This window comes from Delphinus delphis, chromosome 11 (genome assembly GCF_949987515.2).
Source record: "Delphinus delphis chromosome 11, mDelDel1.2, whole genome shotgun sequence".
NCBI lineage: Eukaryota > Metazoa > Chordata > Mammalia > Artiodactyla > Delphinidae > Delphinus > Delphinus delphis.
The window spans coordinates 57,051,055-57,075,862 of NC_082693.1; the positions used below are offsets into that span (position 1 = coordinate 57,051,055).

Consider the following 24,808-nt stretch of genomic DNA (forward strand, 5'->3'; position numbering starts at 1 on the left):
TGAGAACACCCAAGGAGAAGAGAACGGTGAGGACATCAACAGTTAAGAAGTTACATAGGAAAAGTATTTTTTTTAAAAAAAGGAAAATCAGAAAGTTGCAAGAAACTACTGATGTGTACAGTAGCATAGAAATCCCCAAATTTCAGGATTAGTGAGAAAAACATCACTGAATATAACAGATGTGTCTACTCCCTACAGGATACTCTCAACATAGCAGCAGTGATCCTTTGAGAATTTAAAACAAATTATGCCAATCCTTTGCTCAAAACCCTGCAACAGCTCCTATTTCACTCAGAATAAAAACCATCTTACAAAATACATGATCTGTCCCAACTCGTTATCTCTGACCTCTTCTCTCCCACTACTCATTCCCCATCACTCTCTCTTCTTTAGTGGCACTGGTTTCCCTGTTATTCCACAAATATGCCAGTACCCTTCTGCCTAAGGGTCATTACTCTAGTTCAGTGATTCTCAAACTTTATCAAGTATCAGAATCAACAAGAGGGCTTCTTAAATACAGATTGCTGGGCCCCATTTCCAGAGTTTCCAATTTAGTAGATCTGGGGTAGGGCCTAAGAATTTGCATTTCTATCAAGTTCCCAGGTAAAGAAGGTCCAAGGACCACAGTTAGAAAATCAATGCTCTAGCTATTTATTCTCTTTGCCTAGAAACCTATTTCCCCCATTTGGCTATTCCCCCACCGTCTTCAAAGCCTTTGTTTAAATCTCACCTTCAAATTCAGGCCTCTCCTGATCACCCATTAATACTGCAGCCTATACCCACTATCTCCATCCTAACTTACTTACTGCTATGCTTTTTCTCTCTCTACAACTGTTATTTACTCATCATATTTACTGTCTCCTCTTCTTAAAATGCAAGCCCATGAAGGCATAAATGACTGTCTATTTTCCACTGATGTACTTCCAAGAGGCTGGAATAAAGTGCTCAACTAAATTTTGAATAAATGGAAGAATGAAATAAAAAAGGAATGAAAATGAAAAATGAATTTTGCAATTAGGTCAAAGTAACTGTGCCATGAGTAGTTTCAGTATTCTGGTAGGGTCAGAAAAGCAAACTACATTGAGTTAAGAAGGAATGACAGGTGAACTGAAAGGAGTCAGCGTAGATTAGCCTTTCCGGAAGTCTAGTTGAAAAGACAGAAGTTGGGCTTCCCCGGTGGCAGAGTGGTTAAGAATCCCCTGCCAATGCAGGGGACACGGGTTCGATCCCTGGTCTGGGAAGATCCCACATGCCACAGAGCAACTAAGCCCGTGCGCCACAACTACTGAGCCTGCGCTCTAGAGCCCACAAGCCACAACTACTGAGCCCGCATGCTGCAACTACTTAAGCCCGCGCGCCTAGAGCCTGTGTCCTGCAACAAGAGAAGCCACCGCAAGGAGAAGCCCGCGCACTGCAACGAAGAGTAGCCCCCTCTCGCCAACTAGAGAAAGCCTGCGCACAGCAACGAAGACCCAACGCAGCCAAAAATAAATAAATAAATTTTCAAAAATGTTTTATTAAAAAAAAAAGATTGATAGCTGACTTTTCAAAATCAACAATGGAAGCCAGAAAATATCTTCAATATACTGAGAATATAATTAACTAATCTAGAATTCTAAACCTACGAAAATTGTCTTTAAAATAGGATAAACAGAAATAAGGTTTTCATATAGCAGACACAAACTAAAGGAAATTCTTAAAAATGTATTTTAAGCATAAGTGACTCTAGACACAGAAGGAAGAGTGAGCCAAGAAAGTGTTAAATACATGGGCAAAGGTAGGCAAATACTGGTCCTTGTATATCAGGGAAAGGGTAAATAACTTGATTAACTTTAAACACTGATAAGAATTCATGTTACAATTCCTAAAGGAATCAATGAGACCAAAAACTTTGTATCTAACTTCCAAACGAGTAAAAGAAAAAAAAAAAGTTGTATTAAAAAAAAAAGTCAAAAGAGGCAAGACAGAAAAAAAAGAAAAGGAAATAAATACAAATATCAGTAATCATGAAAAATGTGAACTATATGTTCTTGTTAAAAGACAAAGATCGTCAGGTTAAACTACAAATGAAATCCAGCTCCATACAATGTACAAGTAACATTTGGGACATGAAGATACAGAAAGACTGAAAGGATGGAAAGTGATATACAAAGCATATATACTTAACAAGAGAAAGATGGTGTGTTTATTAACATGAGACAAAATAGTCTTTTAGGCAAAAACATTACTAGAGATAGAGATCACTACATAATAATGAGAATAATAAGTCAATTCCCCAGCCTCAAAGTATTTAAAGCAAAAACTGAAAACTAGAAATCCACTACCATACTGGCAGATTTTAGCAAGCCTCTCAGCAATTGACAGATCAAGCAGATCAAAAAATGTTCATATCTTAGAAGGAAGATGTGAACATAAAAGCTTGATCTAGGGGCTTCCCTGGCGGTGCAGTGGTTGAGAGTCCACCTGCCAATGCAGGGGACACAGGTTCGTGCCCCAGTCTGGGAAGATCCCACATGCCGCGGAACGGCTGGGCCCGTGAGCCATGGCCGCTGAGCCTGCAAGTCCGGAGCCTGTGCTCCGCAATGGGAGAGGCCACAACAGTGAGAGGCCCGCATACCTCAAAAAAAAAAAAAAAAAAAGCTTGATCTAACAATCCAAACATTCCTTTCAAACACACAACAGTTACGAAAATCAATCACATACTAGACAATAAAGCAAGTCTCTACAAATATTTCAAAAGATTGCTACTATATAGATCTCATTCTCTGACAATGTGATTGACTTAGAATTCAATGACAAAATATACACCTAAAAAACCTACGTGTTTTGGAACACACTTCTAAACAGCCTATAGGCCAAAGAATAACAAAAATTAGAAAACACTTAGAACTGAATGAAAAAAATTTACAAATGACAAACTGAGATGCAGCTAAAGTAGAAGTTTCATAGCCCCAAATGATGTTAATAGTAGAGAGGCTAAAAATTAATGAGTTTTAAAAGCTGTGGACTTATTTCTGGGGAAATTTTTAAAAGATGATGGGAGACACAATTAATAACTGCTGTGGATAATAAAAATGTAAGATTCTTCAGAATAACTTAGTATAAACTGTACAACTTACAGGAAACGAGCACATTACAAGAAAAATAGTTTACCTAAACTGCCTTAACCAGAAATAGAAAACATAAACAGTCAGTAGTTTAAAACCTTCCCAGAAAAAAAGCCATCCTGGCTCAGATAATTTTATCAGCAAGATCTACCAAATATCCCAGGAATGATTCCAACCTTAAAACTATCCCAGAGAACAAAGAGGAAACCACTCCCCAACTCATTCTGAGCATCATAACCTTATACTAAAACTTGTAAGGAAAAAGAAGGAACAAAACTACAGACTATGAACCTACGTGAAAAATCCTAAACAAAACATTAGCAAACCTTTATCTATGAAGGTTTTGTAACTGCCCCAAACTGGAAGAACCAAATGTCCCTGAAGTGGGAAATGGATAAACAAACTGTAGCATAGCCATATGGGGCATTCAGCAATAAAACAGAAATGAACTACTGACATAAGCAACCACATGGATCAATCTCAAATACACTATGCTAAGGGAAAGCAGCTAGGGTTAAAAGGCAATGTTCTACAAGACTCCATTTATATGACATTCTGGAAAAGGCAAAAGTATAGGGTCAGAAAACAGACCAGAGGTTACCAAGTAGGGTTGGTGGCATGAGGGAATCGGTGGGAGTTAATGAAACTGTTCTATGATAGTGATGGCTGGCAATGGTTACCCAACTGCTTGCATTTGTCAAAACTCAAAGAACTATACAGTTAAATGGGTAAATTTTTACTGTATATAAATCATACATTCATAAAAAAGAGGAAAAGAAAAAATTAACAAACCAAATCCATGATGTATAAAAATGATATATCATGAACTAACTGGATTTATCCCAATCATACAAGGGTGGTTTAACACTACAAAAATCAATTAATATAATCCATTACACTAATAAATTAAAGGAGAAAAATTAGATGCTCTTCTCCATAAATGAAGAAAAAAGATTTGATAAACTTCAAAATCCATTCATGCTGAAAATTTCAAACAAGGAATGGGGGCTGGGGTGGGGGTGAACACTTCCTTTACCCAATAAAGGACTCCTACAATAAACTTAGCCAACATCATATCTAAAAGTAAATGGCAAAAGTATCCCCTGTAAGTTAGGGAACAAAGGTGCCCACTACCACTTATGTTAAAAACTGTATTATTAGTCCTGATCAGCACTTAAGGCCAAAAGTGGTGAAAGATCAGAATGAAACAAAACTTGTCATCACCCAACAATACGACTATCTACTATCTGCAAAAAGAATTCACAGATAAAACACCAGAATCATTTCAATGAAGTACACTACCAAAATAACTAGTTACCCCTTTAGAGGAAGAAGCATATCATCACTAATCGAAATTTTAAATTCCATTACCTTGACTAGATTCAGTAGTGTCAGATTTCAGGGAAAGCTGTTTTGTTCCATCTTTAACTTTTTTCAACCGGTTCTTATCTCCTGGTAAAGTCAATTTTTGCCTGAGTGGTTTTAATTCAAATGCCTGAAAAGTTTTGACCTGTGTTTTCTCCTCAGGAGCTACTTCTTTACTTGAGTCCTTTATAATACTGACATTATCAGTGCTTGTTTGGTCCTCAAAGTTCAGTGTTTTAGGATCTTCTTGCACATTCTCCTCTTTGCTACTCAAAGCTAGTTTTTCATCCTTATTGATGCACTCTAGTTCCAACTGTATTTGCTTATACTTCAAAAGTAAATCTTCAAAAGTTTCTTCCCCACAGTTTTCACTTTTTGATGAATAATTCTGTTTTCTTGATGGAGATCTTCCAAAACTTTTAGCTGAACAGCATATTAAGGAAACCAGTTTCCAAAAATTTTCCAGTTAATTTAACAAAAACACATTAGACTATAGATGAATTGTCTCCCTTTTTCATGTTTTTCAAGGAAGATGAACTGATATTTTAAAATTACTAAATGCCATTTAACACATGTGCTGCTAATGCCCACTTTCATTATGTGCCCATACTTTAAAATTAACAAGTATGCATATAAATAGTCCACTTACAAAATCACTCGTGTCACTTATTACCTGTTGTATCCACAGGTATTACACCTAGTTAGGTTATAGCATCCTTCCTTCTGCAGGTTATCAGGAAAGCCCATAATGAGCTGGATGTTAGAGATTCCTTTCTGAAGGAAGAGGGGAGAAACTGAATGGTTTGTCACAGATGTGGATAATTTACACTTCAGATAATCAGAAGAAAACGTTTCTTCTTTTTAATTAGTTTCTTGTCATGTCTCAAATTTTTAAAAAGAGATAAAAAATTAACACTGACAATAGTTAAGACTAAGTTATGAATAAGAAACACTGTATTAAAAACCTAACAGATAACAAGTATAGAGCTCATCAAGTATACTAACATCCAACATATATATAACTAAGACAATGAAGGCAGTTAAATAATAAAAAAAAAACCTTAAGTTGTATTCAAAATGTATCTTCTAATTTTCCCCTGAAGAAAAGGATATCTAAAACCAATTACTTTTGTTTTTTTTCTTCTCTAACATAGTGATACATAAAACTTAACTTCTTGGTTGGAAATGGCTACAAGGTTCCAAACTACAATTTTTATTCAAATTAATTCATACATATGAGAACTGTTCCACCTCACTTCTCCAGCCTAGAAATTAACAAAAGACAAGTAGTGGTTTTAATATGTCATTTATAGATCATTAAATTCGCTACGATATAACATTACAGTTCCCTAAATAGTTTCTTCTCTGTGTAACAACTTAACGGAAAAGCAATCTACAAAGATTTTTTTTTTTTTTTTTTGCGGTACGCAGGCCTCTCACTGTCGTGGCCTCTCCCGCCGCGGAGCACAGGCTCCGCGGCCACGGCTCACGGGCCCAGCCGCTCCGCGGCATGTTGGATTCTCCCGGACCGGGGCACGATCCCGCGTCCCCTGCATCGGCAGGCGGACTCCCAACCACTGTGCCACCAGGGAAGCCCCCAAAATTTTTAAACTTCCCTAATGACCAATTTAAGAATGGGAATTACCACCAAATATTTTAGAAACTAAATGAGCACTACAACTGAAAATCTTTAACAGTTCTGCAGCAAAACTGTTCTAGTAAATCTGTTTTTCTGATCTCTTCAGAGCTCAGTTTCTTGAAACAATACTAGTTTCTCATTACCTGTCTTACTCCTCCACCAAATGGAATCTGGCTTCTGCTGGCTGAGTTTATCCACCCTGACTTCTCTGCAGCACTAAACACTGTAAACTACTTCTCTCTTAGCTTCCATAACTCTACTCTCCCTTTGTTTCCTTATTTTTTTTTTGCCTGTAAGTTTTCATGACTCCTTTCTCTTCCAACTACTGCAAAAATGGTGCTCGCCAGTGAGCTCTACTTAGTCTCTCTCTGTCAATTTTGAGCGTTCTAATGCACTCCCATAGTTTTGGCTGGTGATAGCCATTTAGGGTTCTATCTCCCACAAGCCATTCTCCATCCTATTGGTAGACTAATCTTTCTAGAACACAAATCTGATCAGATCTCATCCCTTGTTTTAATCTAAGAATAGAGTCCAAAATCCTTAAAATGGCATATAATGCTTTCATGATTCCTTTCCAATCTCACCTCTTCCATGTTTATCACAATTTATGCATAGCTTTGTGTCTAGGTTCTTCTGTTCTTCAAATTGACCCCAATTCAAATATCACCCACTATGTGAAGTCGGGCAATTACTTGCTCCCCCACCCCACCATTACATACTCTCTGTACATAAACTATGTAATTATCTACATTTACATCTCACTTTTCCAATGTAGCTACAGTCACCTAAAAAAAAAAAAATATGACTAGAGTCCTTGGAAACATTCACAAAGGGAAAAGATTCAATACGCTAACAAAAAAATAAAATAACTAAAGGACAGAAAAATGAGAAGCAACTGAGCTATGACTAATTATCTCCTTCAAGGCTAAATGAAATCTCCTACTTCTGTCTATGCAGAACAGCTACGATGATACCAGCACTTAAAAGATTTGAAATTGGTCAAGATGCAATTTCTAACTGAAACCTGGTTTAAAAAAAGAACTGCCATTCAACCTTTACAATTGCAGGTGAAAATGGAATGACTTTCTACTGATGAGACACTGGACTCATTATGTTAGCTCTGATCAGATTTGAAAGTTTAAATCAGCAGCCATCCAAAGGAGATGTATGCTAAGATTGATTGACAAAGTGTCTCTCACTAAGGAAAATTAAAAATGAATGAGAATGAAAATAACTACTGCAATAGAATCTATTTGGTGTATTAGATTCTGATAGAATCTAATATCTAAATAGAATATGGATCTAAGTAAAATAGAATCTAAATAGAATCTAAATAGAATAATGGTTATTCTATTTCTTTAAAGCTGCATCCAGCATACCTTAATTATTACAGACAAAAAAAGTTTTAAAAAACAAAAACCCACCTGCATTCATGCTACCTCACTTCTAGATTATGGAAGTGAGTCACAGAATAATCCTTCTTTCTTAATGCAATATTTGTAAAATGTCATTATTACAATCATACAGTGGAAATATGAATTAAACTTAGTACAATCATGGTATTAAAGGAATTTGAATTAACAAAATTTTGTATTACAAATTTTGTTTGCTCACATTACACAACAGTGGCTGGGAGCTATGTTTTCCTTCACAAATTCTTATAAAGAATACCACCTCTAGGATGGATTAGTGATACTTCACAAGGAAAACAATGAGCAGAAGATCAAAACAATCATCCTTAAGTGCAGCATCTGTGAAAAGAAAAACAGCAAGAGAGCTCATTTCTGATAAGTTACTACAGAGATCAAACTGGATATTTTCCCATACTTGTTTCACAACATCATGTGCCTGTTCATTAAAAAGAACATATAAGATTAACAATTAATAAAGGTATGTGGTAGAGGTATTGAATGAATGGACAGAAAGAAGGCAAAGGCAGGAGGTAGGCAAGTCCACGTACCACTTCCTTCTCTAATATAAAATAAACTAAGAAAAAACTTTAAGCTCCCATAGTACTTTTTACATACCTGAATTTGAACCTTTTACACTGAACTATAATTATTTACATTTGCCTCTCCAACACAAATTAGAAGTTACATCTTCGTATTCTTAAAAAATTTACATATTTGTACTTAAATAGCCTTTCCATTTTTAGGCTCAGAACTGACAACTAACAAATCCCTGGTTAAAAAAATATCTTGGGCAGAGGTTTTCTAACTTTATTGAAAGAGCATTCCTCTTTTTAAAAGTTAAATACCTACATGATTTTTTTTCTGAAACAATCCTGGAGTGCTCCTAACCCAACTTTTGATTGTAGAAGTTTTTTCAGAGCAGTAGCACCAGAAGCTCCTACTTCTTACCTAAACCTACATTTCTGGTCCCCTTCCGATCCCGACATCTGGGAAAGACAGTTTGGTCCTAAGTATTCCGTGAAAAAAATGTTGAGTGTCTCCCAAACAAATGTCTTTATATGTAAGTTTCATATATAATGAATATATTAAAAAATCATTACACCATGGAAATTACAACCAGTAATAAATGTTCTAAGTAAACTATTTTTATGCAGTTATCATGGAATATGTCAAGACACAGTTCTACAAAAAATCTGAAAAAGTATATATTACATTACTACAATAAATTATAATATATATATAACTGAATCACTTTTCTGTACACTTGAAACACACGTTGTAAATTAACTATATTTCAATTAAAAAAAAGTTTTTTAATACATAGTTCTACAAACACGTCTTAAAATGGCAAACCCTCAGATGAGTAAACTCAGGAATGTTTACGATAACTATGAATAAGATTAGAGGGGACAAAAAACAGATTATTTTGCTATTTTCCTTCTTAACCTCTCCATAGATTCCACCTTCCCATAAACCCCATAGTTTCCAATATATTAAAATAAAAATGCTGTTAAGTTTCATTTTCTATCTAGCCCACATTTGTCAGCAGTAAGAGTTATAAAATGTCCAAAATGTGAACATAATAGAAAAGTTAAGAAGGTAAAGTTTCCCCCAAAGATATGTGAATTTCAAACCTCTGAATTTGAGTTGGCGAAAAAGATACCAGTTCTTTTTTTTTTTTTTAACTTTAAAAAAGCGGCAGTGTGTAAGAGTAAATCAAGAAAGGTAGAAACAGAATCACAAATAAAACCAGTAGGATTATGAACGATGAAACCTCACAATTTTCAATGTGACACTGCAATATGAAATAAGCAACAGTATTCCCCAAACTTTTTATGGCCAGTATCTTTTTTCTCCCTCTAACAATCTAAGGCAACTTCACGTAACAAAGTTCCTGTACTAGCAAAAACAAAGGCTAATGAAACTTGGGCTTCTGATGTAATACCGCAAATCTGATTTTACACTCAGATTCCACCAGTTTGGCCCCCATCCATAACACGTTCATGTTAAAAAGCAATACACCCAATAAAGCAATTTTAAGAAATAACGCTACAGTTTGACACATGGGTGGGGATTACCAAAGAACCGCCTACGTTAAGTATACTGACACAGTGAAAACAAGCGGTTCTGACGGTTCCGAAAAGTTACTCATCTCACAGATCTGAGAAGACGCTAAAGGGAACTTCAGTGACACACCCAGGGCAGACTGCCACGTTAAGGATACAACTCTTCCGAGGTGGAGAGGGCTCTCGCCAGCTCTGACTGCTGCCGAATCCGGATCCAGCTCCTCCTCCCAGAGGAGGTCTGCCCCCCGGCTTGCCTCCTCGCTCACCCCCTCCTCGCCCCCGACTCCAGCGACTCCCACCCCGGTAAGGCCTGCCTCGAAAACGGAAACGGTCCAAGGCGATGTGGCTCCGTTCCCAAAAGGACGGCCGGGGGCTGCTTTCGGACAGTGAGCTCGAAGGCATCCGCACGGAGGGCGGGTGAGACCGGAACGGCTCTTTGGGTCGGTAGCTGCTGTGTCCCCTGAGGTGGCCCCGCTCCGACGCGTGCCGCGAGCGTGAAAAATTCCTCAGCTGCTGCTGAGAAGAGGACGATGACGAGGAGGAGCCACCGCCTCCGCCGGATCCACCGCCCCGGGCCGGGTGAGGAGGCCTTCGCCGCGGGTACGGTAACAGCCCGCCGCCACTGCTGGTGCTGCTGCTCCGGCTCCGTACCTGGCTGTTATTATCGTCGTCGCTGATCTCCCCATCTTCAAGCTCCCCTTCTTCCTTGGGCGAGAGGCCACTGGAGGCCGGGGCCGGAGTATCTGCAGTCGCCATCCCGGGAGCAGCGCGTTCCACACAACCTTAGCGCTCTGTCCGGGGATCCGCCCGTCAGCTGCCTTCCTGCTCAGTTTCCTTCTTTCTCAACGGACCCGGTCGGTGCGGCCTTACCCTACTTGCTCACCTAGCGGGCTCTGCTCCCCAACTTCCCCGCACCCCAGCTCTTTCTCGCCGGACCGTCGCAACCCACTTCCCTGCCCTAGCGCCCCCTTGCTCCTCCGCGATCTGGGCTCTTCCGCCTCGCGAGAAGAGAGCTCTGGAAGTGGCTCTGCTCGTGACGTCACTTCCTGCGGCACGCAGGAAACAAGGCTCCCAGTTCACGCGATAATAATTAGGACAACGCGATTCTCACTGGGAGTTGTAGTCTTTTTTTTTGGCTCTTGCTTAGAGTTTGTCCTTCCAGTCTGAGGCCCGTCCCCGCTCCAGACGCTGCTTTGGGGTTTCTGGGTGCGTGGCGGGATAGGCGGGCCCGTTCTTAATCTCGGCCGTGAGAGTTTCAGGGGGATGGGAGGGACACACGTCTTTTTTTTAATTGCTCGGAGGACAACTGCTGAAGAGAAGCAGTAGTCCTACTCCCTTTTGGGAGCCTGAGAGAGAACGGGGCGCGTCCGCCATGTTGGTGAAGGCAAACGAAGGGAATTAGAGCTCCAGGACTGTCGGCTCCTGTGGCTCAAGTCCGCCATATTAATAAAGAGAAAGGGAAGGCTGACACCCCCCCCCCTCCCCGCACACATACGTACACCCTTTCTTCCCACCTAGCTCCCTCAGCTTAGCTGGGTGGGCCCTTCCCCAGCCTCGCTTGCCCAGTCTCTTCCCGAAGAAAGCGTAGCAGCCCGCGCCTCAGATTAGGCTTAAGACAGCGCCGAATGAGGGCGAAAGGGAAATGCCGACCAATTGCGCCGCGGCGGGTTGTGCTACTACCTACAACAAGCACATTAACATCAGCTTCCACAGGTAACCTGGGCAGGGAGTGGGGGTGACGGAAACGGGAGTTCCTAGGCTGGGTATCAATTGTGTGGAAAGAACAGGATTCTACTAATTCTTACAACTTCGCTAGCTAGCTAGCTAGTAGCAGGGACGCATCATTTTTGCCCTTTGTGTGTGTTTCTCAAATCTGTCCAATTTTTCGCTCCCTTCGGGGAAGGTTTACTCACTTTGTAAAACAGAGCCAAGTTCTCTCCGTAATTACTCCTTCTCTAGAAAGTGACAGGAGGATACCTTAATTTTCTATTCTTTTACTCCCTATGTGTTAGACCAAGTTTTGATATTAATGACGCCATAAGAGGAAGCAAGATCTGCCTTTTCAAGTCAGCAATCACCTAAAAAGCCTGCTGTGTTCCCGTATAATTAGTCAATTCTCACTAGCTGGATTGACATGGGAAGCATTTAAATTTCAAATAGTCACGCACAGTAACTGCGGAAAAATTGAGTCATCATCGTAAGTAGCCGTGGAATTAAGCGATGTTAATGAAAGTGGAAAAAATAAGCTTTCTATTCTTACTAGAACAGAGTATTATAAAAAGAACCCAGGTTATGTTTTGCCTTCGTTTGCTGGAAGAGCAATCAAAATTCTTTATTTCTGTCAAATCAGAACTCTGGAAAGCGCTTTGAACCCTACATGAAACATAATAAGTACTTGGTAAATGTTTACCTTCTCTGCAAGTGCCTGCCATATGCCTGAAGAAAAGAAGCATTCAAAAAGTTAAGTACAAACAGTTCTGATTTTATATACCTCACAACTTAAGATCTTAGAATGTAGAAAATGATATCCTTGACCTTTCTCCCTACTTCATTATGACAAAGTGTACCCACTTATTAAAAGTTACCACTTAAAAAAAAAAATCCTTGTGGTGTTTCTGTTTTTCATCTACTTCATGCAAATGTAGTGCTTTATTCATTCATCCATCAAATGTGTACCAAGCTCTTATTTCCCCGACATGGTGCTAGGGATCCAGAGAATTCTTAACCTTCCTGGAGTTGGAATGAGAAAGACCAACATAAATAATCGTGGTCAAGTGCCAAAGAAGAGACCTTCAGGGTCTCTAACTTAGCCTTGGAAAGTCAAAGAACACTTCTCAAAGGATGTGAAATTTCAAACGAGACCAAAAGATGACATAGATTTGGTCCTGTACGATACTTAAAGGATTTTCTATTTTATCCAATGAGTACTTGAGAAGCTATGGAGGGCTTAAAAAGAATGGCGTGATTAGATTTGTATATTAAAAAGCCCTCAGGCTGCAGTGCAGAGAATTACAGTGTTACTTAAAGAGCTGGTCAAGCATCATCAAGAGATGAATTTGACAGAAAGGAGCTTATTACAGAATGTTAATGCACCTACTATTTCACAAGGATATCCTGCTACAGCATCAACTGAACTAAATGTACTTCTGTTGCTGGCACAATCAGCACTAGATTAGGAGAGGTGAGCGTTGATAGAGAAAAAAGTTGGGAACCTGTAGTAAAACAATGGAGAGTCCACCCAGTGGCCTAGACTACAGTGGTACTGACAGTAGAGATGGAAAGTGGACAGGCTTGAGAAATGTTTGAGGAGAAACTACCATATATGGTCATTTGATTTGGAAGATGAGGGGGAGGGAGGATTCAAGGGACCAATAATGAATGTTTAGGAGATGCACAGTGGTATCCTAATATACATACCTCCTCTCCATGTTTGACTGTTTGCTATGAAATTAACATTTTCATGTGTAACCCCATAAGTTTAGGTGTTAAAATAACATTATTTATAATAAAATTAATCCCTATTTCATAATTAACACTATTCACTCCTTTCCTAGGACATTGGTAGACTTCTTTATCCCCATGTACAGCTTATATTGCCCAAACTTACTGTCACCATTTTTCTTTTACTCAGCCCATTCCAGTCTAAGTGTTGCCAATAATAATCTTTTGAAACTGTTCTTGCTAACATAAATTGTCACTCCAGCGTCCTTTTTTCATGGCATGTGATCATTTCCTCCTTGAAATACTCTCTACTTTGAATTATTTGACACTAATTTTGTGATTTTCATCTTACTTTTTTGGCCTAACTTCAGTCTCCTCTGCCACTCCACCCCCTGACCAAGGTCTTCCCACTCTTATCAAAAGGATTGCAATGGTTCCTGTGGTCTTGGTTAACATTTACCTGTTAATGCCTCCCAAATCAATACCTCTGGTCCGACTCTCTCTAATGAGTTTTAGACCTATCGGTAAAGTGTCTCAGTTATTTCCCTGGTCTCTTCAGTTCCTCACATTCAGCGTACTAAAACTGTACTACTGAACTTGCCCTTCTCCCAAACCTACACCACTTCCCATATTCCCTTTCTCAGTAAATGGAAACACCATCCACCCAGAAACTAGGAGGTCATCCTCCCTTGACTTCTCACCATTCCCTCTCAGTTGGATTATTACAACAACCTTTTAACTGGTTCACTGCTTCCATTCATGCACTCCTAACCGCTCGTCTATAATCAATAGTGTGTTGCTAAATTTTTAACAACAGGATTTCCAGGAAAGGGGGAAAGCCCTGATTTGTAATGTTTGTCCAATTTCCATGATATAAATACTCCCACCATAACTGGTTATAAGCTACCAATATGACATCACTGATCATGGAGTTGGGAAGAAACGTGCAATACTACCCTATTCTATAGCATTTATTCCATACAGGTGTAACAGACATAAGTAACCTGAAGAGTATAGACAACAGTAAAATAACTAGGAAGTGATGGGTTTTTAGTATTTATTACCTTTGTATTTAATTTATTTAAATGCAAACTTACATAATTTAATTTTTAATAATGGCTGTGTTTAACAACCAGCTAAAACATTTTCTGTTGACAGCTCTAAATTAGGCCTCTTAATGGCTTACCAATGCCATTTTGGATAAAGTTCAAAATTACTCTTTAACTTGGAAAGTCCTCCATCTTCGTTTCATATCATAACACTCTTCCTGTCCCCAAGGTACTCTTTAACACTCTTCACTACTACCATCCTAATTTCCCTAGCTAATTCGTACTGTCTTAAGGCTTCTTGACGAGATTAGCTCTTCCTGTTTTATGGTTCCGTGCAATCCTGTACTTACCCTTTTATAAACTCATGACACTTGTAATTACTTTTATAATAATAATAAACAGCATTTATTTAGTATTTACCACATACTATGCATTGGGCTGAGCATTTACTCACAATGTCTCATTTAATCCCTAGAACCACACTAGGTACCGTTATTACTCCACTTTATGGATGATGAAACTGAGGCCTAAAAAGATTAAACAACATTCTTAAAGTCACCCAGCTATTACACGAAGGAGCTGGGATTGATACCTGGTTTGATTACAGAGACTATTTTCAGCCACTCTTTTCTACTACATCAAGCAAGCTATTTGATTCTCTACCTTCCCCATTACAGTATACCCACATAGAAGGTAGACATCATAAAGGTAGATCAATTTTGTTTACTACTATGTCTTCAGTGCCTAGGACAGTGCTTGGAATGTAAGAGGCATTCAGCTGTTAAAGACCCAAGCAAAATAGCATTGTTAAAATACTGAGTGATTTTCCAAAACTACTAATGTTTCTGAAAGCCTGGTTCTATTATTGTGTAAACAAGAATATATCCATCTATTAACACCACGTTAATTTTTTAAAATTAATATTTACATGATTTATTATTACTTAAATTCAGTTTATGGGCTGCTTCTCCCACCCTTTGAATTTGCTGAGAAAAATCCAAACAACACGTGCAAAAACATGATTAAGGTTAATACTGTATAAAACATGATCTAAAATCAAATATAAAATTGTTGATTATTCTTATTTTATTTCAACACAGGTAATCTCAAGATTATTTAGTAATGCCAAACTAACTCCATTACTTTGTATATTCATTGATTCACTCAAAAAGTTCATTGAATGCTTACTAACAGGAAAAAGTAGTGAAAAAACAGCTCCTAACCAGGAGAAACCTGTGATCTAGTGGTGGAGATAGAAAAGTAAACAATTAGAATACAGTTATATTAGTGCTATATGATATAGGAACATCTGACCAAGTCTTCTGATCATAAAAAAACTTGTTAGGAACATAGGATTCCTAAACTGAGTCTTAAAAGAAAGAAGTAGAATTTGATCACGTTAAGGTCCAATTGGAGACGTTGGTTTCATAATTTAAAACTTTTTTTTAGTTTAAAAACGAGCTAAAAGGTGAGGGGGTGAAAGGTAATATTTGAAAGAAAGTCTTCATATATCTGAAGAGTCTTATACAAATGCTAATACAATAGTGCTGATAGTACTTATTTGTGCTTGAAGTCCCAAGAAGAAGAAGTGTGCTTATAAACTAAAGCTTAATTTTTAGCTTAATCCTCAGGAAACATTTTCAGATCACTTAGATGAGAAAGTGATCAGAAAGCTTTGAGAGGAGAATACATTACTATTAAGAGGTGAGGGCTAGGCCGAGTAGATAAAGTCTCCATTAGAGAGACCTGTATTTCTAGTGAAATGCAAAACAACGTACATATATGAAAACATGTGAACTGCAGAGTGACACACGAATGTTATCCCCAGGTGAGGGTGTGTTTGGGGCAGTGGGGGTGGGGACATGAGATGGCAGGATGTCTAAGTAAGTAAGTCTGGGCCTTCACCTCTGTGGCCCTCCCTGCTGGTAATTTGAGCAAGACTAGTATATCTGACACAGCCAAAGCTGTTACCTAATGAAGCTTCAGTTGGGGGTTTTTGAGCCACATGATCTTCTAACATAAATTTAATGGTTCTTTTTAGGTACTAGTGAGTTCATAATTAATACTTCAAGGATAAGGTAGTCAAACTAAAGAAGAGTTCAAACTTATTACATGTGAATGTTGATTCCTCTATTTGCAAGTCAGTCAACACAGTTACCATTCGAATTTTTAGACAGTCCCTTATATTTTTCTCTTCCTTAACAGGTGTACACTGGGTGCATATCAGTATATTTTATATCTGAAATAAATATAAAAGGAAAAACATTCCTGCTGGGCTTGTCATCAGCATTTTACTTTTTGTAGTAATTAATTATGCCTTCTACTGTACAACATAGCTTAAGAGGTCATTTTTTAAAAACATATGCAGTTTAACTTCATGCAAGTAATATAGTGAATTATAAATTCATATATTCTGTATTTATATTAATTAAGCAAATTTTTGTTGAGTCCCAACTGTTTGCAAGGCACTACGTAAGTGTTAAAGTTAGATAAAAAGATAAAATGAGGGCTTTCCTGGTGGCGCAGTGGTTGAGAGTCCACCTGCCGATGCAGGGAACATGGGTTCGTGCTCCGGTCCGGGAAGATCCCCCATGCCGCGGAGCGGCTGGGCCCGTGAGCCATGGCCGCTGAGCCTGCGCGTCCGGAGCCTGTGCTCCGCAACGGGAGAGGCCAGGACAGTGAGAGGCCCGCGTACTGCAAAAAAAAAAAAAAAAAAAGATAAAATGATCCGTGTCCTCGAGAAACTTATAATCTTCTTTGATTTCACTGAAAATTTATTAAAATGGAAAATTACAAAGCAATGTAGTAAGTATCATAATGAACACAGAGGAAGGAATACCAGAATCTGTCTTGATAAAATTTAATCTGTAGATGATCTGATTTGTCTTGACCACGTACATGAGCAGCAGATCAAAGCACTGTAAAATTATTCCTGCTTATAATGGATCTACATAAATTTGATCTAGATCAGTTTAGTCTTGTTTATTTTACTGCCCTTGTTAAGGACTAGTTTGGGAAGAAAGGTCTCTTTTTAAAACCCTGAAAAATTAAACCACTTAAGTTAGTTTTTTGTTAACTTTTTTACAACTTATAAAAATGAGCATGAATTGGTTTCTGTTCCAGTATCTGGATACCGGAAATTGTTAAATTTATATGTAAATGTAAGACACTTTAAATTGTTACCTTTCAAATTTTCTTTTAACCATTGAGGTACAACCAGAATTGTGATAGTTGGAATTTGAGTTGCCTTTTTTTTTTTTTTTTTAAAGGTTTCCTTTGGATCCTAAAAGAAGAAAAGAATGGGTTCGCCTGGTTAGGCGCAAAAATTTTGTGCCAGGAAAACATACTTTTCTTTGTTCAAAGCACTTTGAAGCCTCCTGTTTTGACCTAACAGGACAAACTAGACGACTTAAAATGGATGCTGTTCCAACCATTTTTGATTTTTGTACCCACATAAAGTCCATGGTAAGTAATACTACTTTTATGCCATTTTAACCATTTTTAGAATCCATCCCTTTTTGTTTGTAACATGGAACAATTAAGAATATATTGAGGGCTTCCCTGGTGGCGCAGTGGTTGAGAGACTGCCTGCCGATGCAGGGAACACGGGTTCGTGCCCCGGTCTGGGAAGATCCCACATGCCGCGGAGTGGCTAGGCCCGTGAGCCATGGCCGCTGAGCCTGCGCGTCCGGAGCCTGTGCTCCGCAACGGGAGAGGCCGCAACAGTGAGAAGAGGCCTGCGTACCGCAAAAAAAAAAAAAAAAAAAGAATATATTGAAATTCATATATAATGCTGTGCCTCAAGAAAACTGCAAAACTGAAGTAAAGATGCAGGCTAGAATTAGTGCTCAGCACTCCTGACTCCAATATTCTTTCCCCAACCTAAACTGTTTTATTATATTGGAATTTTACATCATTGTTTATTATTATCAATAATTGACCCATTGGTAAAACTGAGAAATGGTAATGAAACCTCCAGCATCGCTCTGCTCTGATTTTAAGATGATATGCAAATAATGTGTGTTAAGTGCTTTCAGGGCAGCACACCCAAAGAATACCAGAGTTACACCAAAGAATATAAGTTCAGAGGGAGGCATAACAGAAAACCTCATAGAGCTCAGACATTTCGGCTGGGCTTGAGCTTGGAGTTTGGAACGTAGGAGAGGGTTCTTGACTTTGCACAGCGCAGCTGCAATAGCATGATAAGAACAAAAGATAATGAGTTGAGGAGTGAATGGAAAATAAGTGTTAGCAAGTGATATTTAAAAGGAAGGAGAAATTTAAGGTATAGTATGAATGTATTAAAACAATGTTTTATCTAGTTAGGGAAGATCTGATCAGAGGGGAAAAAGCTAGCTGAGAAAGACAGCGTCACTGAAAGGTTCAGAAGGGAGGTTGTCAGAGTGGAAATTGAAAAGTGCCTTTCCCTCATGTAAGAATCCTCAAGGAAATGTCAACAAAATAAAGAGTTTAGCTTTGAAAAGGAAGATAGACATCTTTTCCTCTCAGAGAGGAAAAATCACTGCTTTTCTTGAGTTATTTTTGACAGTTAAATTTGTAAATCTACATGAGTTACTATCTGAATGGAAGAGAAGGGAGAGGAGATTGTGGTAAACCAATTATCAGAAAAGCTCCAGGAGGGCAAGCATTTCATTTCTGAATCCCCAGAACCTCAAATAGTGCCTGGTACATAGTACAAACTCATATATTTATTGAATTTGAAGTATACCTTGTTTTTGACATTTTGATCATTTATTCATTCAACAGATGTTTACTAAACTTTACATTATGTCAAAATCCAAGTTAGATGCTGGGAATATACAGATCAAAAAAGAGTCCCTGCCAATTCCCCTAGACAGAAGGAATGCCAGTTGTAGGTTTCATGAAGACAGGAACCATATTTATCTTACTTGTTCACTGTTGTGTCCCCAGGAATTCATAAATGAATTCCTATGTTTCAATAAATGTTGAATGAAAGACAAAGCTATGAAATTAATCAAATAATCTGGGAACTATAAGTGGTTTAATATTATTGGAGTAAAAATTAAGATGGTGGATGGCAGCACTTCCCTGGTGGTGCAGCGGTTAAGAATCCGCCTGCCTGCCAATGCAGGGGACACGGGTCGAGCCCTGGTCTGGGAAGAATCCACATGCTGTGGAGCAACTAAGCCCATGTGCCACAGCTACCGAGCCTGCGCTCTAGAGCCCACGCGCCACAATTACTGAAGCCTGCACGCCTTGAGCCTGTGCTCCACAACGAGAGAAGCCACTGCAATGAGAAGCCCGAGCACCGCAACAAAGAGTAGCCCCCGCTCGCCGCAACTAGAGAAAGCCCATACACAGCAATGAAGACCCAACTCAGCCAAAAGTTAATTAATTAATTTTTAAAAAGATGGTGAATGGCAGAATGGGGTGAGATCCTAAATGGTACAGTATGCCATGTAGATATTTTGGCATATAAAAAAGATATTTTTTTCTTTAAATAATAGGGAGGCAAAGAAGAATTTAGCCAGTATTAAATCATCAAATCTGTTAGAAAATTATTGTGTGGCATAAAATAGACTAGTGAGGATCAAAATGAGCCAGAGATCAATAAAGAAGTTTTTAATATATTCAAGCCAGACATGAATGATATGGGCTTGATATGGGTAGTAGCATTAAGAATGATGGAGAGGAGGGACTTCCCTGGTGGTTCAGTGGTTAAGACACTGCGATTCCACTGCAGGGGGCGTGGATTTGATCCCAGGTCGGGGAAGATCCCACATGCTGCACAGTGTTGCAAAATAAATAAATAAAAAAAAAAAAAAAAGAAATGAAGAGAGTGAAAAAAAAAGAATGATGAAGAGGCGAGGATTTGTGATACAGATATTTAGGAGATAGAATTAATAGGACCTGATGACTAATTGAATGAAAGAGATAAAGGGAAAAAAGGGTCCTCAGGTTTCTGATTTGGAAAGAAAGTTTCTAGCCAGATTTTAAAACCTTGAATGTATCAATAAGATATAACTGTGCATAATTAATAGGTAAATCTATTCAGGAGCTTGATACTTTGGAATATGTTTGTATTAAGTAGGACCACAGGTCTGAAATATTAATCAAATTGAGAAGATAGTATTTACCTAAAAAAGAGATCAAATCAGTATCACAAATAAACCAAATGTCTAAATGCATTCTATACTGGCCTTAGAATATTGCAAAGAATCTTTTTAAGTCTCTACAGAATCATATTCAATAATTTGGAAGAGACCTAGGAAGTCCATTCTCTATTTCCAGACCAATGCTTTTATCTCTCTGGAGAGAAAAGACAAAAAGAAATAGGTGGCTGGAGTTAATTCAACCAGTTGAGAAACTTGAATCCATGACTACATGAGATAGGCTGCTAATGTTTCCTATCAAATTTTTAAAATCAGTTTTTAAAAGAGCAGTTTAAATACTGTTATCCAAAACAAAATTTACTTATTTGTGATATTCCATAATTTATGTTCAACCCTCTAATTTTATTCTGCTCAGAAACTCAAGTCAAGGAATCTTCTGAAGAAAAACAACAGTTGTACTCCAAACGGACCACCTAATTTAAAATCAAACATTAGTAGTCAGCAAGTACTACTTGAACACAGTTATGCCTTTAGGAACCCTATGGAAGCAAAAAAGAGGATAATTAAACTGGAAAAGGAAATAGCAAGTTTAAGAAGGAAAATGAAAACTTGCCTACAGAAGGAACGCAGAGCAACTCGAAGATGGATCAAAGCCACGTGCTTGGTGAAGAATCTAGAAGCAAATAATATATTACTTAAGGGCACATCAGAACACATTTTACCAACTGCCTTAAACAGTCTTCCTTTGGAAGATTTCAAGATTCTTGAACAAGATCAACAAGGTAAAACGTTACCAATTCTCTAACTGCAAACAGACTAAAAGTACCTTCAATTAGGATTTGATGCTTGAACTTCATTCTGTTCAAAGGTAAAGATATTTAAGGAAATTATTCCAAAATTGGGTATTTAATAAAGTTTTACCTGAAGTAACAACGTTACTGCATAATTTATTTATGAAGACTTGGTTGCAAAAAAAAATGGAGAACTTCTTATGAAACTTATTTGAACGAGAATGGAAGTGCCTTATGTGAGAATCATGTACTTAAAATTTTTTCTAGGAAATTGTATGTTTGTAAAGTGTTTTGTGTTTTTGTCTTTTTAAACTTCTTTTAAAGAACAGTCTATGACAAGTAATGTTTTTAAATTATATTATAAAAAAATTTTTCCTGTACCAAAGTTGGGATATTACATTCTAAGTAATTTGCCTAGTAGGAGTTAACCAACATGAAATAAAACTTTAAAACTGCTGGATTTTGTATTAATTAAATTATTATTTTTGGCACTGTGATTGGGAAAAATTTTAGGAAAAAACCTGAAGTACAGGGCAAGTTCTTTTATTTAAACTTTTCATATCTTTTTATCAGTAAAACTGAGCTAATCATGGCCTCCCTCATAACAAAATTAGCTTTTGCAATAGCTTGTAAAATATTTTGAAAATAGTATTTTCAAATGTGAAGTACCTTTGCATCATCCAGGTAACTCAGACTACTAAAAACAGGTAGCTGATTATATTCACCTTCTAAGAAAGTATGTTATGAAATAACAGAGATTGAGATCTAGCTTTTACTTTAAACAAAAAGATAAATGTATACCACATTTATTCTCATAATAAAAATATTACATATTCTATGTCAAAACTGATACGTTAATAGGCAAACATGCTACACAGTTCCATGTTAGGAATACTCCCTCTGTCCCCATGTGTGTTGATACCAAAATTCTTAAGCTTTCTTTTTTTTCCATAAACCCACAATAGAATTGAATTATAGAAAAGTACTTACCATATTATATCTTTACAACTTATAACCTAAAATGAAGTCAATTTATCTTACACATCAGCTTGATTTTTGTCTCCTCTTTTAGTGAGAGTCAAATAGAGCAACCATACTGCATAACAAATAGAATGTAGATCTTTTTAAAAATACATGTGTCTCTGATAAAGCTATGCAAGTGCTAATTATTTTACAAAATAGAATATCAGAACTATTCTTATAGTTTCCATTTGAACAATTAAAGGGTTTGCCTTATTTTACCAGATAAATGTTTAATAAGAACCCTTTCCTTCAAACAGCTTTGGTCAAATCATGTAAAAATTTATTAATGTACAATCAGGTTACCCAGGCCTGATTTGAGCTTCTGACACCGCCATATGAAAGTAGCATATACATAATCACATATTACTGTAAATCCTTCCCATAAGGTAATGGCTACTTGGTGATAAAAATTTTTTTATAACATTTGCTGAGATCCTAGCAAAAAGTCTTTTTATATTATTAGCACCCTTTCTTTTAATAAGGAATGCCTCCCAAGCAACTAGATGCACAAAGGCAGGAAACGTCTCTTTTAGTTATCATCAGGCACTTAAAATAAATATTTATGAAAATTCTTTTGTGTATAATGTAAACCTTGTTAGTCATGTTATCTTTTTTTTTTAAGTCATGTTATCTTTAATATTGGATGTAGCTCCTTGGAATTGTCATTACATGTTTTCAACTATCTTTATATGGTTTCAAACATACACATCAGCAAACACTTACTGACCATTTCTATTTTATACCTCAAAATAAGTTGGGCAAGTAATCATTTAAACATAAACTATATTTCCCAAGTATAAACTATCACGTGGTTCACCGCCCCTCCCCAATACAAAACAAAACACTAATGCAGGCTGATTCCCATCTACAATAATACTCTGATATCTTAATATAACATTTTTAAATCACAAAAATAAAGCATTATAAAATACAACAAGCTTTTGGCAAAGTTACTTAGACTTCATTTATTAATATTTGAGAGCACTGAATAAACTACCACTCAGTAATTCTAAAATAAAAATTTTTGCTGGTTTTTCCATGTCATTTTCATGTTACTGTTCCAATAACATGCTCCAAACTCTCCCTGCATCAAATTATTTTAACATACATCTGTCTACCTTAAAACTACTTTTATTCATAGAGAAAAACGTAAAAGGAATCTTTTAAAAATCCTGTTTTCAGTCTGTTGATAAACTTATCACTTAGCTCATAGACCATAAAACTAATCAAAATTATAACAGTTCTTTGTCCTCTGCTTTGACACAACACATATCCTCTGTTTTATGCCTGTCATTCATTCTATGTCTGCCAGGCACTAACCCCTACAAAGGACCAGCCAAAGGCTAGGATTTGATATAAAGATGAATATGACATGATTTTCTGCCCTTAAGTTGCTCAAAGTCTCTTGCGAGAAACAAATATTATTCATAATACAATGTGATAAATGCTATGAAAGATGTATGTGTGAAGCGCTTTGAATTGGAATTAAATGAGAACGTGTAAACTTTAGACCTTTTTACAATGAACCAGTTTTCTTTTGAAACAAACAGATTTTCTTCTTATAATGACTTACCAAAGGAGGTTTTCTAGAAGGACATGGGTGTTGACCTGAATCACATACAGTGTTTATTTAATGAATTGTAAGACTTTTTTTCCCCGTTAAAATGAACACTGAACAAATTTGTTGTTAATGATACCTTGTTAAAAGGAAAACATAAGTAAGTAAAATATTATATCAAAGCCAAGACTGAAGTTTGACATTTGATGTTTTTACTAAACAACAAACCCTACTATCACGAATCTTTAAAAATAATTTTAACTCAGAGTCTTAAGGTGAACAAAGCACTATGGCACCATTTAGTTCTCTTACTTGCTCTACACACATATTCTGTGTGGTAGGTGGTATTATCTCAATTTATAGATGAAGAAATCCTTGTTAATGTAATTTATTTATTCATTCAGACATTTATAATGTGTCAGCTGGCACAAGGGATAGAAATGCAGTAATCTAGGAAGTTCTAGATTGAACACTGGTCTTCAGCCTCCAAATCCTCTTCTCTGACCTCTACATTATAACCTTCTGTTAAATATATGAATCATTAAAATAGGACAGGTTATGTGTCTCAAAAAACTAAAATAAAAAATATTGTGTGTATATATACAGTAAAGACAGTCTGTGAAGTCATTGTTGATCTCTTCGAGGTAGACTTTATAATGTTGGGTTTTTCTAATCTCATTTCTCAATGTTAGAATACGGGTAAATTTTAATTTTGGTATAATATAGAAAGTGGTTCCTCTTTATGTCAGAATATGGGATTGTTTTAGTATTTAGACAGTTGGAAACTTCATAAAATTAATGATTTTATAATGTATATTAAACAATTGCATATTGTTTTCACAAAAAATGTATTCTGAGTATGTTGATATTAAAAACTTTTCCAAGGAAATTACTGTCATGCCTATTATTTCTAAAATATGTACATAAACATTTCTGTGGAAATCCATCCCCTAAATTGATCCCCTAAAATACTTCTGTAGAAGTCTGCCTCCTTAAATTGAAGCAAACTGTAAGCAAAATAAAGATATGTAAAGCCTAGAAGAGGAATTATCATTTTCATTTTATGGCTCAAATTAAATCTAAACATACATTATAGTTTATTTGCACTGTTTTAAATACTGGTTATACAATCTACACCAGATATATGAAGGGCTATAAAAATGTTCTGTCTACCCTGACAATAATTTGAGGCTCACACAGAGATTTATTTGTAGATATGCTTACCAAAGCATTATTTTAATAGCAAGGAAATAAGATATGAT

General features: G+C 37.0%; 2 protein-coding genes across 3 annotated transcripts in view; one reads left to right on the forward strand and one right to left on the reverse strand.

Moving 5' to 3' along the window:
- ZFC3H1 (zinc finger C3H1-type containing) overlaps positions 1-10,605 on the reverse strand; it is a 49,380-nt gene extending 38,775 nt beyond the window's left edge. For both annotated transcript variants that reach the window (XM_060025245.1, XM_060025244.1), the window contains exons 1-2: positions 9,748-10,605; positions 4,479-4,895 (exon numbers count right to left, since the gene is read on the reverse strand). In XM_060025245.1, the coding sequence (XP_059881228.1) occupies positions 4,479-4,895; positions 9,748-10,345 (1,015 nt within the window). In that variant the 5' untranslated portion in view covers positions 10,346-10,605. The remainder of the gene's footprint in view (positions 1-4,478; positions 4,896-9,747) is intronic.
- Positions 10,606-10,775: 170 nt separating this feature from the next.
- Positions 10,776-24,435, forward strand: THAP2 (THAP domain containing 2). The gene is made up of 3 exons (XM_060025251.1): positions 10,776-11,302; positions 17,349-17,544; positions 20,590-24,435. Exons 1-3 carry the CDS (start codon positions 11,232-11,234, stop codon positions 20,977-20,979), a joined length of 657 nt encoding a protein of 218 aa, XP_059881234.1. The 5' UTR covers positions 10,776-11,231; the 3' UTR covers positions 20,980-24,435.
- Positions 24,436-24,808: the final 373 nt, after the last annotated feature.